This window comes from Aspergillus wentii, assembly GCF_001890725.1.
Source record: "Aspergillus wentii DTO 134E9 unplaced genomic scaffold ASPWEscaffold_2, whole genome shotgun sequence".
In the NCBI taxonomy this organism is placed as follows: Eukaryota; Fungi; Ascomycota; class Eurotiomycetes; order Eurotiales; family Aspergillaceae; genus Aspergillus; species Aspergillus wentii.
The window spans coordinates 604,626-616,791 of NW_024467833.1; the positions used below are offsets into that span (position 1 = coordinate 604,626).

The following is a 12,166-nucleotide window of genomic DNA, read 5'->3' on the forward strand; positions in this document are numbered from 1 at the left end:
CATTACTAAATGAGGGATGACTCTGTCGCCATTCCCACTAGTTACTCCAACAGCAGCCAGTTAGCCTCAAACTTACCCGTATCTTACAATACGCGCAATACGAAACCTGCCCCGCTCCGAGCTGGACTTTTACTTTTTCCGAAACCGAGCACATGACACCGGATTCTCTTTTGGGTTAGTGCTTTATTGTCCAAGGGGTGTACTCGTACAGCTTCAATATGAAGTTTCTTGGTGAGTGGAATGGCAGATGGCAGTATCGGTATTTGCTAGATTGGATGAAGTATCCCGATCTGTTAAGTCATATGCAGCCCTGATTGGTCACTTGAGTGTTGCAACATAATCTTAAGGCTTGATTGACAGACAGGAATGTGACTCTTGTTGGGATTTGTTAGTCGGACAATAAAGCGTCCAATAGAATCCAACGATGGTTGATATTGCGTCTTAATCTGGTAGGGACTCGGCTAGGCCCATGTGACATCTCTCCAGGTCAGCATCCAAATTCAACCTCAGAACACTTTATTCCTACGCTTATTATCACTAGCATCAAAATATATACAGAATTGCACGAAGAGCCGAGTCCAATATGTACCAACATTCAAAATCAATGCCCAATCCCGTTATGCGCTCCCGTTCTGCAGGTAGTATTTAGCAGACGGCGTGGGAAAGTCGATCGCCTCATCATCCAGATAGTCGACATTGATCACCTTGTTCTTTTCATTCTCGGTCCACCCATCACCGAGCCAGCCACTCGGATTGTCATTGATATACTCATATTCAAAATCCTCCCAGCGAGGGTGGCTGAGGGCCTTCATCGAGTGAAGCGATGACCCTGTCGGATGTCAGCACGGCTTCAAAAAGAGCAAGGACGGTTCTCAACTTACCAGGCCACAATGCAGTCACCCTTCCATCCTCCTTTCCTCCCTTGTACCAGCTCCGGCATTTTTCACTAAACACTGTCCGTGAAAAGTACTGGTCACAATACTTGGAAAAGCGCTTGACGGCTTCTTTGCGAGGGCACATGGATCGGACCATGTCGCGCTGCATCTTCATCACACATTCGGTGAAATAATCCAGTTCCTTTTCGATCAGGACCAACAAATTGCCCTCTCCTAGCGCTGCATTTGGTCCCAGACTGATATAATAATTCGGGAACCCGTCAACTGCCATGGCCAAGTAGGTTTCTGGGGTCTCCTTCCATCGTTCAGCTAGAGACACTCCGTTGCGACCGATGATGGGAAAACGAGGGGTGAACGACGTATCAAATCCAGTGGCGCAGACAAGCACATCGCTGGGATGATGCTTTCCGTCAGCAGTGATGACACCTTCCGCATCAACCTTGACAATTTCTGAAGTGATCAATTCCACCTTTTCATCTGTCAAGGCCTCGAGGTATCCAGGACCGGGTGTCAGTCGTCTACAGACAGGTGGGAACGATGGAATCAAGTCATCCACAAGCTCCGGCTTCCTCGATAGGCGTCGCTTCATATTCTCCAGGAAAACTTCCTTGGCTCCGATCTGTTCCGGTGTGCCCTTGAGCGTTGCACCATGGACCGACTGCAGTTCCAATTCAATTTCTATAATTTTGGTCAGAGCTATTTGATAAGAACACGGTACTCAATCTTTACCTTTACGGAATTTCTGGTAGGCCTGGTGGTCCTTTTTGAATGTCTCAATTTCTTCTGGGGTGAAGGAGACTGTGACAATTGTCAACAACAGTCCAAGAGAAGGTTAGAAGAGCTTACAATTTTCTAACTCTTCCCCCCGTTCTTCGATGTGATTTCTGGCAAAGGTGGGCGACAACCATGTTCGTCCTCTGATGTAATGATCGAGGTGCGTTACGTTGGGAAGCATGCCGGGTACAATCTGAATGCCGCTGGATCCATTTCCAATGACAGCAACTCTCTTCCCCTATATTGGAGATTAATGCACAGACTTAGGAGCATAGTGGTAGGATTACTTACAGCGTAATCATAGTTCTCATCCCATCGGGCACTGTGCATTAGCTTTCCTTTGAAGTCGTGGAGACCCGGGATCTGAGGCCATCTCCATTCATTCAACGCCCCCGTGGCAGAAATCAACACATCGCATTTGTCCGAGTATACCGAGCCACTTTCAATATCTTGGACCTGCAGCTGCCACTTGCTTTGGTCTTCATTCCAGACTGCGTCCACCACTTGCTGTTTTAGCTTGACGTGTTCGTTGCAATCATACTTGTCTGCCACACGCTTCCAGTACTGATGAATCTCCGGGGCTTTGGCGTAGAACGTTGACCATTCCTTGTTGGGCTCGAAGGTAGCCTGATATGTGTGGGCAGGAATATCTTTGAGTAGAATGTCAGTCAGTTGTACAAGAGTAACCTAGAGACAGGGAAGATTTCACAAGACATACCACATGCACAACCTGGGTACCTGTTCTCAAACCAGGTACCACCGATGTCTTCGTTCCTCTCATACACACAGAGATCCAGATTGGGTATCCGCTGTCTAAATCGGATGGAGGCGATAATGCCAGAGATTCCGGATCCAATAACGACAACTCGAATAGGGCGAGCCTCATCGATAGAACGCTCCTCAACGATCCATTTGGGCTCTGTTGGCTGTGGTGGCTCTGGTGCACCACTGAAGAATCGGGAAAGATTCCACATTGTGATTTGAAAGGAGAAACAGACAGTCTTGTGGAAAGTGACAGACAAGACTAGCTCTCGCGAGAGTTGGAAAGAAACAGATAGAACAAACTTCAGGGGGCTAATGGGTTTGTGGGTAGCGGTGCCTAACCTGCCGCAGCAGCTACTTGATATTCTTAAATAACCCACAGACCAGCTCAGGAATGACAGTCTCACGGGTATCTACTTGACCCGGTCCAACACTACCTAAGCGTTTGCCATCCGTTCGACATTGCGCATCAGACTGGAGTTCAACTACGACAGCGGGTACCTTATGCTCCTCCCCGTTCTCGCTCAGCCCCCTCATCGTCCCTAGCTGCCCCTTTAGAATCGGGGAGGACGTTCCAGGACCATCACGACCCACAACAAGAGGAACATCACTACTTTTCTGACGATTGAAACCAAAACTGGCCCTTGAACCAAGTGGACTCCTCGGACGGAGTGGCGGGTAGCCAGTGTCGGGAATCCCCCTAGACCCAGTTCCAAACACTTCCAGCCCCAGATGCGGGGGAGACAACGTGGAGTACGGTGGTAGTTTGATCGAGAATCGGATATATGAGGTAGTCGAGGAGGAGCAAGTGACCACATTTACAGCCGAGAGCCATAGTGACGTTATATGGTGGTTACTGATGGTTACTAGTGAGTGGTGACCTATACGAAGAGGGGGTCGTGCGGGTGGATTCCGCATACAAAAATACTTTGCCGGGGCATACATCCGCCAAACTAAGTAGCTGTCATACATCTACTAGCTCCTAGTATGAACCCACAGACGGCAGCAATCTGCGCACGTATTTTGCTACTAATACGATTGCTGAGGAAGCAACATCTAGCATCAAACCACGGCAAAATTCATCAATTAAAGAATAGAGACTACGAAATAATAGCGTCTGAAATTTGGATTCGTTTGGACTTTGGATCCCATCGCTTAACAGCCGATCTGCAACTTTGTGGATACACCGGCATCATCCGGCGTTCGGTAACCGGAATATTCCCAGTGACCACTGACCGTATCTGTGCGTACTCGATGAAACATCCCTTGCTGTCTGAATAGGCGATGATGCAGCCGATACGGAAATACGGATTAAATCGACTCAGATCGACGATTGTTGGGAAAGTAGCTGCAGGGTCTGGGCGTATGCTGTTCTCGGTTGAACGGGGTATTGTCATCTCTGCCTGCAGCGGCATTATGCCTTGTGTATCTATGTGCGCTCTGTGCATATGGCAGTAAACTGTGCTTGGGCAATAAGATTTATCAGCACATATCTGACTTGTTTTGCCAGTGGCATAGTTTTGGTAAATCTACTACTAAATTGATATAATATTTAAATTTTCTATCGTGAGTGGCTCGATACTTCCACGGCTTCACTTATATCCTCGACTATCAAAGTAAATATTGCCCGGAAAGAGGCTCTGTGCCATCATCTCACATGGCACAGCCTACTAGTTAGGAAGACTGCAGAAAATGCCGCTGACTTCTCACCTACAATCTATCACCTTTTCCATAGCCATCGCCATCGAAACTAAGCAGTCACACCCATAATATATACCAGTAGACACATCCAAGATATAAATAATACCCGGAAAATCCCCAGCACCAAACAATAGACTCGAATTTAAGAATAATAATGATTGTCAGCGTTGCCATTTGGCGGACAGTTGCAGTGTCCATAACCGGAAATCCCCCCAGACGGGCCAATAACGCTAATTTGTTTTGCAAAAAAGGTGCTTGAGTTTGATAATTGGGTCGGAAAAATGGGAATTTGAATAACCATTTGTTCTCTGTGTAGATTTTTATTATGATTTGTGATAAAACGCGGTTTTGTATTACTCGTAGGAATAAAATGGTATGAGGATGGGGCGATATGTCCATACCGTTAACTGTCTATTCTCGTTATCAAAGTCTGGATTACACTATTCTATAAATTAAAAGTGTAGTGCTACTATCTATACAAGGCGTGGGCCTACAGCCACCGCCATCGATTAAAATGTCTGCAGCCTTGTAGGCAGTATAGTTATAGCTAAAAGATAGTCATTGAATGATATTCATTTCATGTGGTGTCTTCGATCACTCAATAAGCCAGTATAAATCTGCTACCTACAGTTCATCTCAGCTCTGCATGCCTTATCTTGGCTGACAACATGGCTGACTAGCACTGCATGAATTCATGTAGATATCCCCGGATTTTGTTCCCCCAATACAGTCAGATTGAGGCTAAGTAATCGCCTTAATGGTGGTCTCCTGTCGTTATTCGCTGTTGAGTTGGATGTAACGCTACGACATATTCATGAATGTATAGCTAGTCAGCTTTTTGATCGTACATACTGGGTAGTGGCCTAACCTCTATACTAGAATATAGATGTATGGATTTTTCTTAAATATAAATATGACAACAAGATATCCTCTATCCTCTATCCTCTATCAGCCCTCATCTCCATCATCCATCATCCATCTACTCTACAATCTCAACATCAACTCAAACCAACCAGCATGCAACTCCAACTCCCCCTCATCCTCCTGACCATCGCCACCTCCGTCTCCGGATGGACAGTGAGCGGCTTCACCCAAGAAAACTGCCCCGGCAGCGCCGCCCAAGAAATCACTAAATCCGACTCCACCAAAGGATGCTACAAATTCACCGGCAGCCCTGACATCAAAGCCATCAAGGCTTCATACAACCAGGCGAATCTGGTCGTTTTCGGCTATCCGAATGATAACTGCAACTCGGCTACGTACTCGGTGCAGATTCGACCGAATCAGTGCTTCTATGCTCCTGGGGCGCATATTGCGTCGTTCAAGTCGTTCAAGGTTGCTGCTGCGCCGTAGAGTGTGAGTTTGAGTCTTTTTTGATGAAATATAGGGGTTTTTTGATGTTTAATTCAGTTGGATATTTGATGACTGGGTTATGATATGGGATATGTCTATGCTTGATTGATGAGAGAATACGAATGATGAATATTGCATACATAAAATACGAAGTAATTGTAAGTTTCAATACAGCAGGATTGCAAATTGCCACAGTCCAAGTACAGAATCTTTCCCCGAACAAAATAGGTCCACCTGGAAGATTTGAAGCCTTTTGAATGGAGGAGAAGAGAGTTTCGCCCTCTCCACGCGATGTTCCACGCGGTTCGTGCATTGGCGGCATTGGGTAAGTCGTTAATAATTCTATGATAATCATTAATCAACAATGCAAGGCTGGCCTGTGCTACGATCGTCCATCGTTTGTATTAAAGTCTTTCCTTTAGTTGCTTTTGTATCAATATGAATAAAATCTACACCTCATAGTAATAATGCCTGTGTTCACCGAGTACGCCTCCTCGTCGCGCGAGTTGCGCGTCCTGCCTTCTTTCGCTCCCCCACTGCCCCGTCTAACCCCGCCACCGTCCAAAGACGCCCAGACAGAGAAATACGAAGTCGTTGTCGTCGGTGCTGGCCCGGCGGGGTTGATGCTCAATTTGCTTCTCGCGAGATATGGCTTAAATGACGATTCGCTTCTCTGCGTGGATGCGAAGCCGGGAACACTGAAATCAGGCCAGGCGGATGGTCTCCAGCCTCGTACGCTTGAGGTGCTCAAGTCGCTAGGTCTTGCGGATGAGATCCTCAGTGATGGCTGCCATATGGAGGAAGTGGCGTTTTGGAATCCATCTGAGAATAAGGATGAGGTGATTGAGCGGACTTCAACCGTTCCTGATGTTGCGGTGCCGGCGAGATTTCCCCATGAAGTTACCATTCACCAAGGTCGAATTGAGCGTATTCTTGAGACGGATTTGCTGCGATACTCGAAGCGTGGGGTCCAGCGCAACACGAAGTTGATTGATGTCAAGATTGACGAGGATGGGGATGCGGAATTCCCTGTTGTTGCGGAGATTGAAACCGACGGGCAGTGCAGGACTGTCCGCTCGAAGCATTTGATCGGTGCGGATGGGGCTCGCTCGGCTGTGCGACGTTGCATGGGTCTCAAGTTGGTCGGAGAATCGTTGGACCATATTTGGGGTGTCGTGGATCTGGTTGTCGACACTGACTTTCCGGATATCAGACGTCGCTGCGCTATTCATGCACCGGCTGGTTCGGTGATGGTCATTCCGCGAGAGCGTATCGCAACGGGCGAGTACTTGACTCGACTGTATGTTCAGGTACCGGAAGACGAAGCTCCTGAAGGTGAAGAGAATGGGGATGGCTCTGATCAGCCAAAGAGTGATGCTAGAGCTCGCAGGAGTAAGGTGACACTGGAGAGCATCTTTCAACAGGCAGAAGACGCCTTCAAGCCATATTACATCCGGCCAAAGGAGGATGGTGCAGTCGACTGGTGGGCAGCATACCAAATTGGCCAGCGGGTGTCGGATAAATTTACCGTCAAGGATTCAAAAGGAATCAATCGAGTATTTATTGCAGGAGATGGTAGGTCCATTCCAAGTGTATCTTGAACTATACTGACTGTCACTTCAGCATGTCACACACACAGTCCCAAGGTATGTGGTTGTAATTGACTGACAAGGTCACTTGCTTACAACAATAGGCTGGCCAAGGCATGAATGTATCGATGATGGACTCTTACAATCTGGCCTGGAAACTGGTCTATTCGATCCATGGCCTCAGTCATGACTCTGCTACACCAGGACAGCCCGACACTGTCCTCGACACCTACGACACCGAAAGGCACACCATTGCCCAGCAATTGATCGAGTTTGACCGTGCTTTTTCGTCGATGTTTTCCGGCAAGATTGGTTCTACAGAGGACGGTGTTGAACAACTCACCCACGAGCAGTTCCTCAAAGTGTTCAGCACAGGCAACGGTTTCACCAGCGGTTGTGGTATCGAGTATCCTGAAAACGTCACCGTGCACAGAACTTTAAAAAACGATTCCAAGAATCCTATCCAAGGGACAGATTATCTCTTCGGAGTTCTTCGACCGGGAAGAAGATTGATGAATGTGCGATACAAGAGACACGCCGATGGAAACCGACGCGACTTGCAAGACGGTTAGTGATGCAGCAATGATTGATAACGCCGTTTGCTGATTGCTTCCAGATTTTCTCTCAACAGGACGCTTTCGCATCCTGTGCCTCACATCATCAGACCTTTTAGATCCACAGGGAATGTCCGCGCAAACATTGACGGCTCTAGGCTCGTCGATCATTCCCAAGTTCCCCCCTTCACTGATTGAACAGGTCGTCATCCACCCGCGTCTCCAGAGAGATTTTACATGGCGGGATCTCCCACGCGAACTCAAGAAATACTCGGAGATGTCCTTTTACAGCGGTTACGATATGGATGATGTGTACAAGCTGTACGGTGTGGATGTGAACCAGGGTGCTCTGGCTGTTGTGCGACCTGATGGGTATATCGGTGTGATAGCAGCCCTGAGCGATGTGAAGAGGATACAGGACTATTTAAGGCTGTCTTTGAGGGTGGTTTAGATTATTTGCGATTTAGCGATCAATCAGGTTTATTTATATCATCTCAAAGGAACCGAACCCATCCACAAAACACTGATCAGCATAACTGATTCATATCTTTATGAGTCACAATTAACGACGATCAGCATAAGCCAGATAATAAACAGTAACAAAAAGCATAAGCAGGACAGCTATCACCAAAACGTTCATTATAAATACGCCCAACACGTGCATATTAGTCACCTGACCCGTGCCGTACATCCGACTCTGCCCCCAGATTTTGCTTCATTTTTGCCTCTTTGGTCCACTTTTGCTCGCTTCATGCCGACATAAAATCGGTGTCTAACGGCCCCGACTGCCGACGTCTCAACCACTTGGTCAAGCTTTGCTTCTGGACCACTGGGACCGTGTCTCTGAGCCAATTATGACTGCATTATTCGGGGACAATGGAGGATTTGTCTCCACTGGTATCGGTGTTTAACGGTTCTTATCACCGTCTTGCATGGGGAGAATGTTTCAAGTTTTGGGTGGGGATTTTTATATATATCCAGCAGTTGCTGTTGTTTTTGTTTCCGGATGACTGTTGTTGATACAGATTTTCTCCCTTGATTGTTCCTTTGGTTTTGGCCATGACGAAATCACAACCCACCAGGTCAGATGAGGAGGTGAAATCCGATCAATCGTCTGAGCTACAACCAGAATCTAGAGAAAATCTCAATGTCGACTTGGAAGCACAACCTCAGTCTCAACCAGAGCTGGAAAAGCAAAAAACAGAAGCCCCAGATAACTCCAAGCTAGTAAGTCGCCACTAGCCATCTATCCCATCCCCAAGAACCCAATTAACCAAACCAAACCACAGGTAACCTGGAATGGCCCCGATGACCCCGGGAATCCCAAAAACTGGTCGATGGGCAAGAAATGGTCGGCCGTGATCATCGTCTCCTGCTTCACCTTCATCTCCCCCGTTTCCTCGTCCATGATCGCTCCAGCCCTAACCTCCATCTCTGCGGATTTCCACATCACGGATGAAGTCGAGTCGGCCATTACCCTGTCGGCGTTTGTGCTGGCGTACGCATTTGGGCCGCTTCTGCTGGGCCCGCTTTCTGAGATCTTCGGGAGGGTGATTGTTTTGCAATTGGCGAATCTATGGTATTTGGTTTTTAACATTGCGTGTGCGGTCTCGCAGTCGAAGGGGCAGATGATTGCGTTTCGGTTTTTGGCTGGGTTGGGTGGGAGTGCGCCTATGGCTGTGAGTATCTATTCTGCTTTACACACTGAGTAGCGAAGTAGCTGATGATGGTAGATTGGCGGTGGTGTGCTTTCAGATTGCTTCCGGCCTGAAGAACGAGGAAAAGGCATGGCCATGTACAGTTTAGCACCCCTGCTCGGCCCAGCAGTCGGCCCTATCGCAGGCGGTTTCATCGCAGAAAACGTCTCCTGGCGATGGGCATTCTGGGCAACCTCCATCGCAGACGGGGTGATTCAACTCGCAGGCCTCTTCTTCCTCCGCGAAACCTACGCCCCGAAGATCCTGCAAGTCCGCGCAAAGCAACTCCGCAAAGAAACCGGCGATCAATCCTTCCAAACCGACGCCGAACAGCAGAATAAAACACTCACTCAAGTTCTCCGCATCTCGCTGGTCCGCCCCTTTCGTCTCCTCGCCACACAGCCCATCGTCCAGCTCCTCGCCCTCTACATGGCCTACATCTACGGCCTCATGTACCTCGTCCTCTCGACCTTCCCCACCCTCTGGACGGAACAATACCACGAATCCACCGGCATCGGCGGCCTAAACTACATCTCGCTCGGCCTGGGCTTCTGGCTGGGATCACAGATCTGCGCCCCCCTAAACGACCGCATTTACCGCGCTCTCAAGAAACGCAACAACGGCGTCGGGCGACCCGAGTTCCGCGTACCTCTTATGTCCGTCGCTGCCATCTCCACGCCCGCAGGCCTCTTCATCTACGGCTGGACGGCCCAAACACACGAGCACTGGATTGCGCCGAACATCGGGGCGTGTCTGTTTGGATTGGGTGTTATTACTGCGTTTTTGTGTATCCAGACGTATTTGGTGGATTCGTATACGCGGTTTGCGGCGAGTGCGATTGCCGCGGGGGCGTTTTTGCGGTCGTTGGCTGGGTTTGGGTTTCCGTTGTTTGCGCCGTATATGTATGCGGCGTTGGATTATGGGTGGGGGAATAGTTTGTTGGCGTTTATTTCGATTGCGTTTGGGGTGCCGGCGCCAATCTTTCTTTGGAAGTATGGAGAGAGGTTGAGGCGGATGAGTACATTTGCAGCTGGATAGCGTAAATATTTAAAATATCGAATATAGAATAATAGATAATCTAATCAAACAAAAGTTGATTCAATTTAATACACTATCAAAACATCACTCTCCGCCATCTAATAACCACCACCTCATCTAAGCCGAAGCCGAAGGCGAAGCAGAGGAAGAAGAAGCAGAACCAGGAGCAGAAGGAGGTGCACCACCACCACCACCCATACCCATACCACTGTTCTCATTCTCAACACCACCATCATGGGTATAGTAAGCAGCAGGCGTAACGCTCGTGTCAACAGTCGGGTCAATACCAACGGAGATCCAAGCAAAGATACCATCGGCCGCGCTGTCACCGAGGTAGACGTACTCCATGAAGGGGTCAATGTTGCTGTCGAGCTCCTGGAGGAGGATGTCGTCGTCGCTGTTCTCGGTCAACTCCTGGGTGTTGGTGGAGTAAGGAGCGTTCTTCTCGACTTCGGTGATGAGGTCCTGGTCGAAGAAGATCTGGCCGACGTGCGAGGAAGAGGAGGTGTAGAGGCCGGAGATGGTGTCGTTCTTGTTGACGGTAGTTTCGTTGGCGGGGTGAGAGAGGACTGAACAATATTATTAGCTTTCATCTTCAAAACACTCTTGGAGACGGAAGAAGGGCGTACCGTGAATGTGCGTAGCACGACCGGTATAGTGACCGGGGAAAATCGACTCAAACTGCGCAACACCATCCTTATCCGTCTTCTGCAGACCACGGAGGAAAGTAGCGTTCAAGTTGGACTCGTCCGAAGAGTCACCGTTTCCACTGGCAGTAACGCCAGAGTAAACGCCGGTGGCATTGCAGTGCCAGAAGTCGAGGTAGACTTCGGGGACGGGCTCGCAGGTGTTGGTGTCGACGAGCTGGATGTCGAGGAAGAGGGGGACACCTTCTTGGCCATCGACGAGGTTGGAACGGATGAGTTCGCCGGAGACGTCTGCTGGAGTTAGCTTGCTGTTGCTGGACTGGGTTGGTTTTTATGGGTTATGGTACGTACAGTAAGGGCCCTGAGTAACGTCCTCGGCAAGGATGCAGCTTGCGTTGGAAGCAAACAGAACCGAGGGGTCAGTCGAGGGAGTCGCATCGAACGAAGAGTGGTGGGTAATGTTCAAGGGAGCATCATCGCGAGCCTTGAGGAAAGGAGCGCGAGTCTCGAGACCTCTCTTTCTGCGCAAGTTCTGCACGGCGCGGTTACGACGGGCGACGTTGCCCTGCTCGTGGCCGCGAGCACGAAGGTTGGTGGCACAGCCGCTCAGACTGCGCGAGTGGAGGTTGTTGAGGGCCGCAGCACGCTCAGCGGCTTCGGCCTTGACGTTGTGGCCGGGATGGGCAGACGCCATCGAGGCGAGGCCGACGACACCGGCGAGGAGAGAAGAAGCGAGACGGACCATGTTGGCTGAAGATATCCAAGATATTCAAGAGAAAGACTGAAGATGATTGATGATGATGATAAAAAAGGTGAAGATACGGGTGATCCCACGACCCTTTTATACCCCTCGATGCCACTATATCCATACTATAAACCAAAATAACCCAAACAAGCTGATGCACCTCCAACCCTGCCCCATCCAGCAAATAACATCACCAGCATTGCCAATTCATCACCAGCACCATAGATGAAGCACGCCCCGCAGCGGAGTCGCCTCCGTGCAGTCCAACAACCTTCTATCGGCTTCTGCCAGGGTGTCTGTATGTTACGTGCATGCGTTGTGTCTGCGTAACGGCAAATCCAGAAGTGGATTTCCCGGGGTAAGAGGAATAGGTAGAATCCTGAATGGTGATTCTAGATAGCCACTAGCAG

At 49.1% G+C, this 12,166-nt stretch overlaps 4 protein-coding genes across 4 annotated transcripts; 2 read left to right on the top strand and 2 right to left on the bottom strand.

Annotated features, from left to right (window-relative positions):
- Positions 1-617: 617 nt before the first annotated feature.
- On the bottom strand, positions 618-2,644 carry ASPWEDRAFT_168191 (flavin-containing monooxygenase; the record flags this gene model as incomplete). The annotated part of the gene is made up of 6 exons (XM_040830263.1): positions 618-829; positions 882-1,574; positions 1,626-1,694; positions 1,743-1,908; positions 1,962-2,320; positions 2,389-2,644. 6 exons carry the CDS (start codon positions 2,642-2,644, stop codon positions 618-620), a joined length of 1,755 nt encoding a protein of 584 aa, XP_040691947.1.
- A 2,436-nt stretch (positions 2,645-5,080) lies between these two features.
- On the top strand, positions 5,081-5,819 carry ASPWEDRAFT_35899 (uncharacterized protein). The gene has a single exon (XM_040834325.1). It carries the CDS (start codon positions 5,151-5,153, stop codon positions 5,484-5,486), a length of 336 nt encoding a protein of 111 aa, XP_040691948.1. The 5' UTR covers positions 5,081-5,150; the 3' UTR covers positions 5,487-5,819.
- Positions 5,820-5,953: 134 nt separating this feature from the next.
- On the top strand, positions 5,954-10,364 carry ASPWEDRAFT_48558 (putative phenol monooxygenase; the record flags this gene model as incomplete). The annotated part of the gene is made up of 6 exons (XM_040837123.1): positions 5,954-7,061; positions 7,110-7,132; positions 7,180-7,593; positions 7,757-8,032; positions 8,919-9,308; positions 9,363-10,364. The coding sequence occupies 6 exons, from the start codon at positions 5,954-5,956 to the stop codon at positions 10,362-10,364; spliced, it is 3,213 nt and encodes a 1,070-aa protein (XP_040691949.1).
- Positions 10,365-10,481: 117 nt separating this feature from the next.
- Positions 10,482-11,756, bottom strand: ASPWEDRAFT_168195 (intradiol ring-cleavage dioxygenase; the record flags this gene model as incomplete). The annotated part of the gene is made up of 3 exons (XM_040830264.1): positions 10,482-10,933; positions 10,994-11,302; positions 11,363-11,756. The coding sequence occupies 3 exons, from the start codon at positions 11,754-11,756 to the stop codon at positions 10,482-10,484; spliced, it is 1,155 nt and encodes a 384-aa protein (XP_040691950.1).
- Positions 11,757-12,166: the final 410 nt, after the last annotated feature.

Coding starts and splice junctions, on each gene's coding strand:
- ASPWEDRAFT_35899 (XM_040834325.1), top strand. CDS start 5,151: ATGCAACTCCAACTCCCCCTCATCCTCCTGACCATCGCCACCTCCGTC.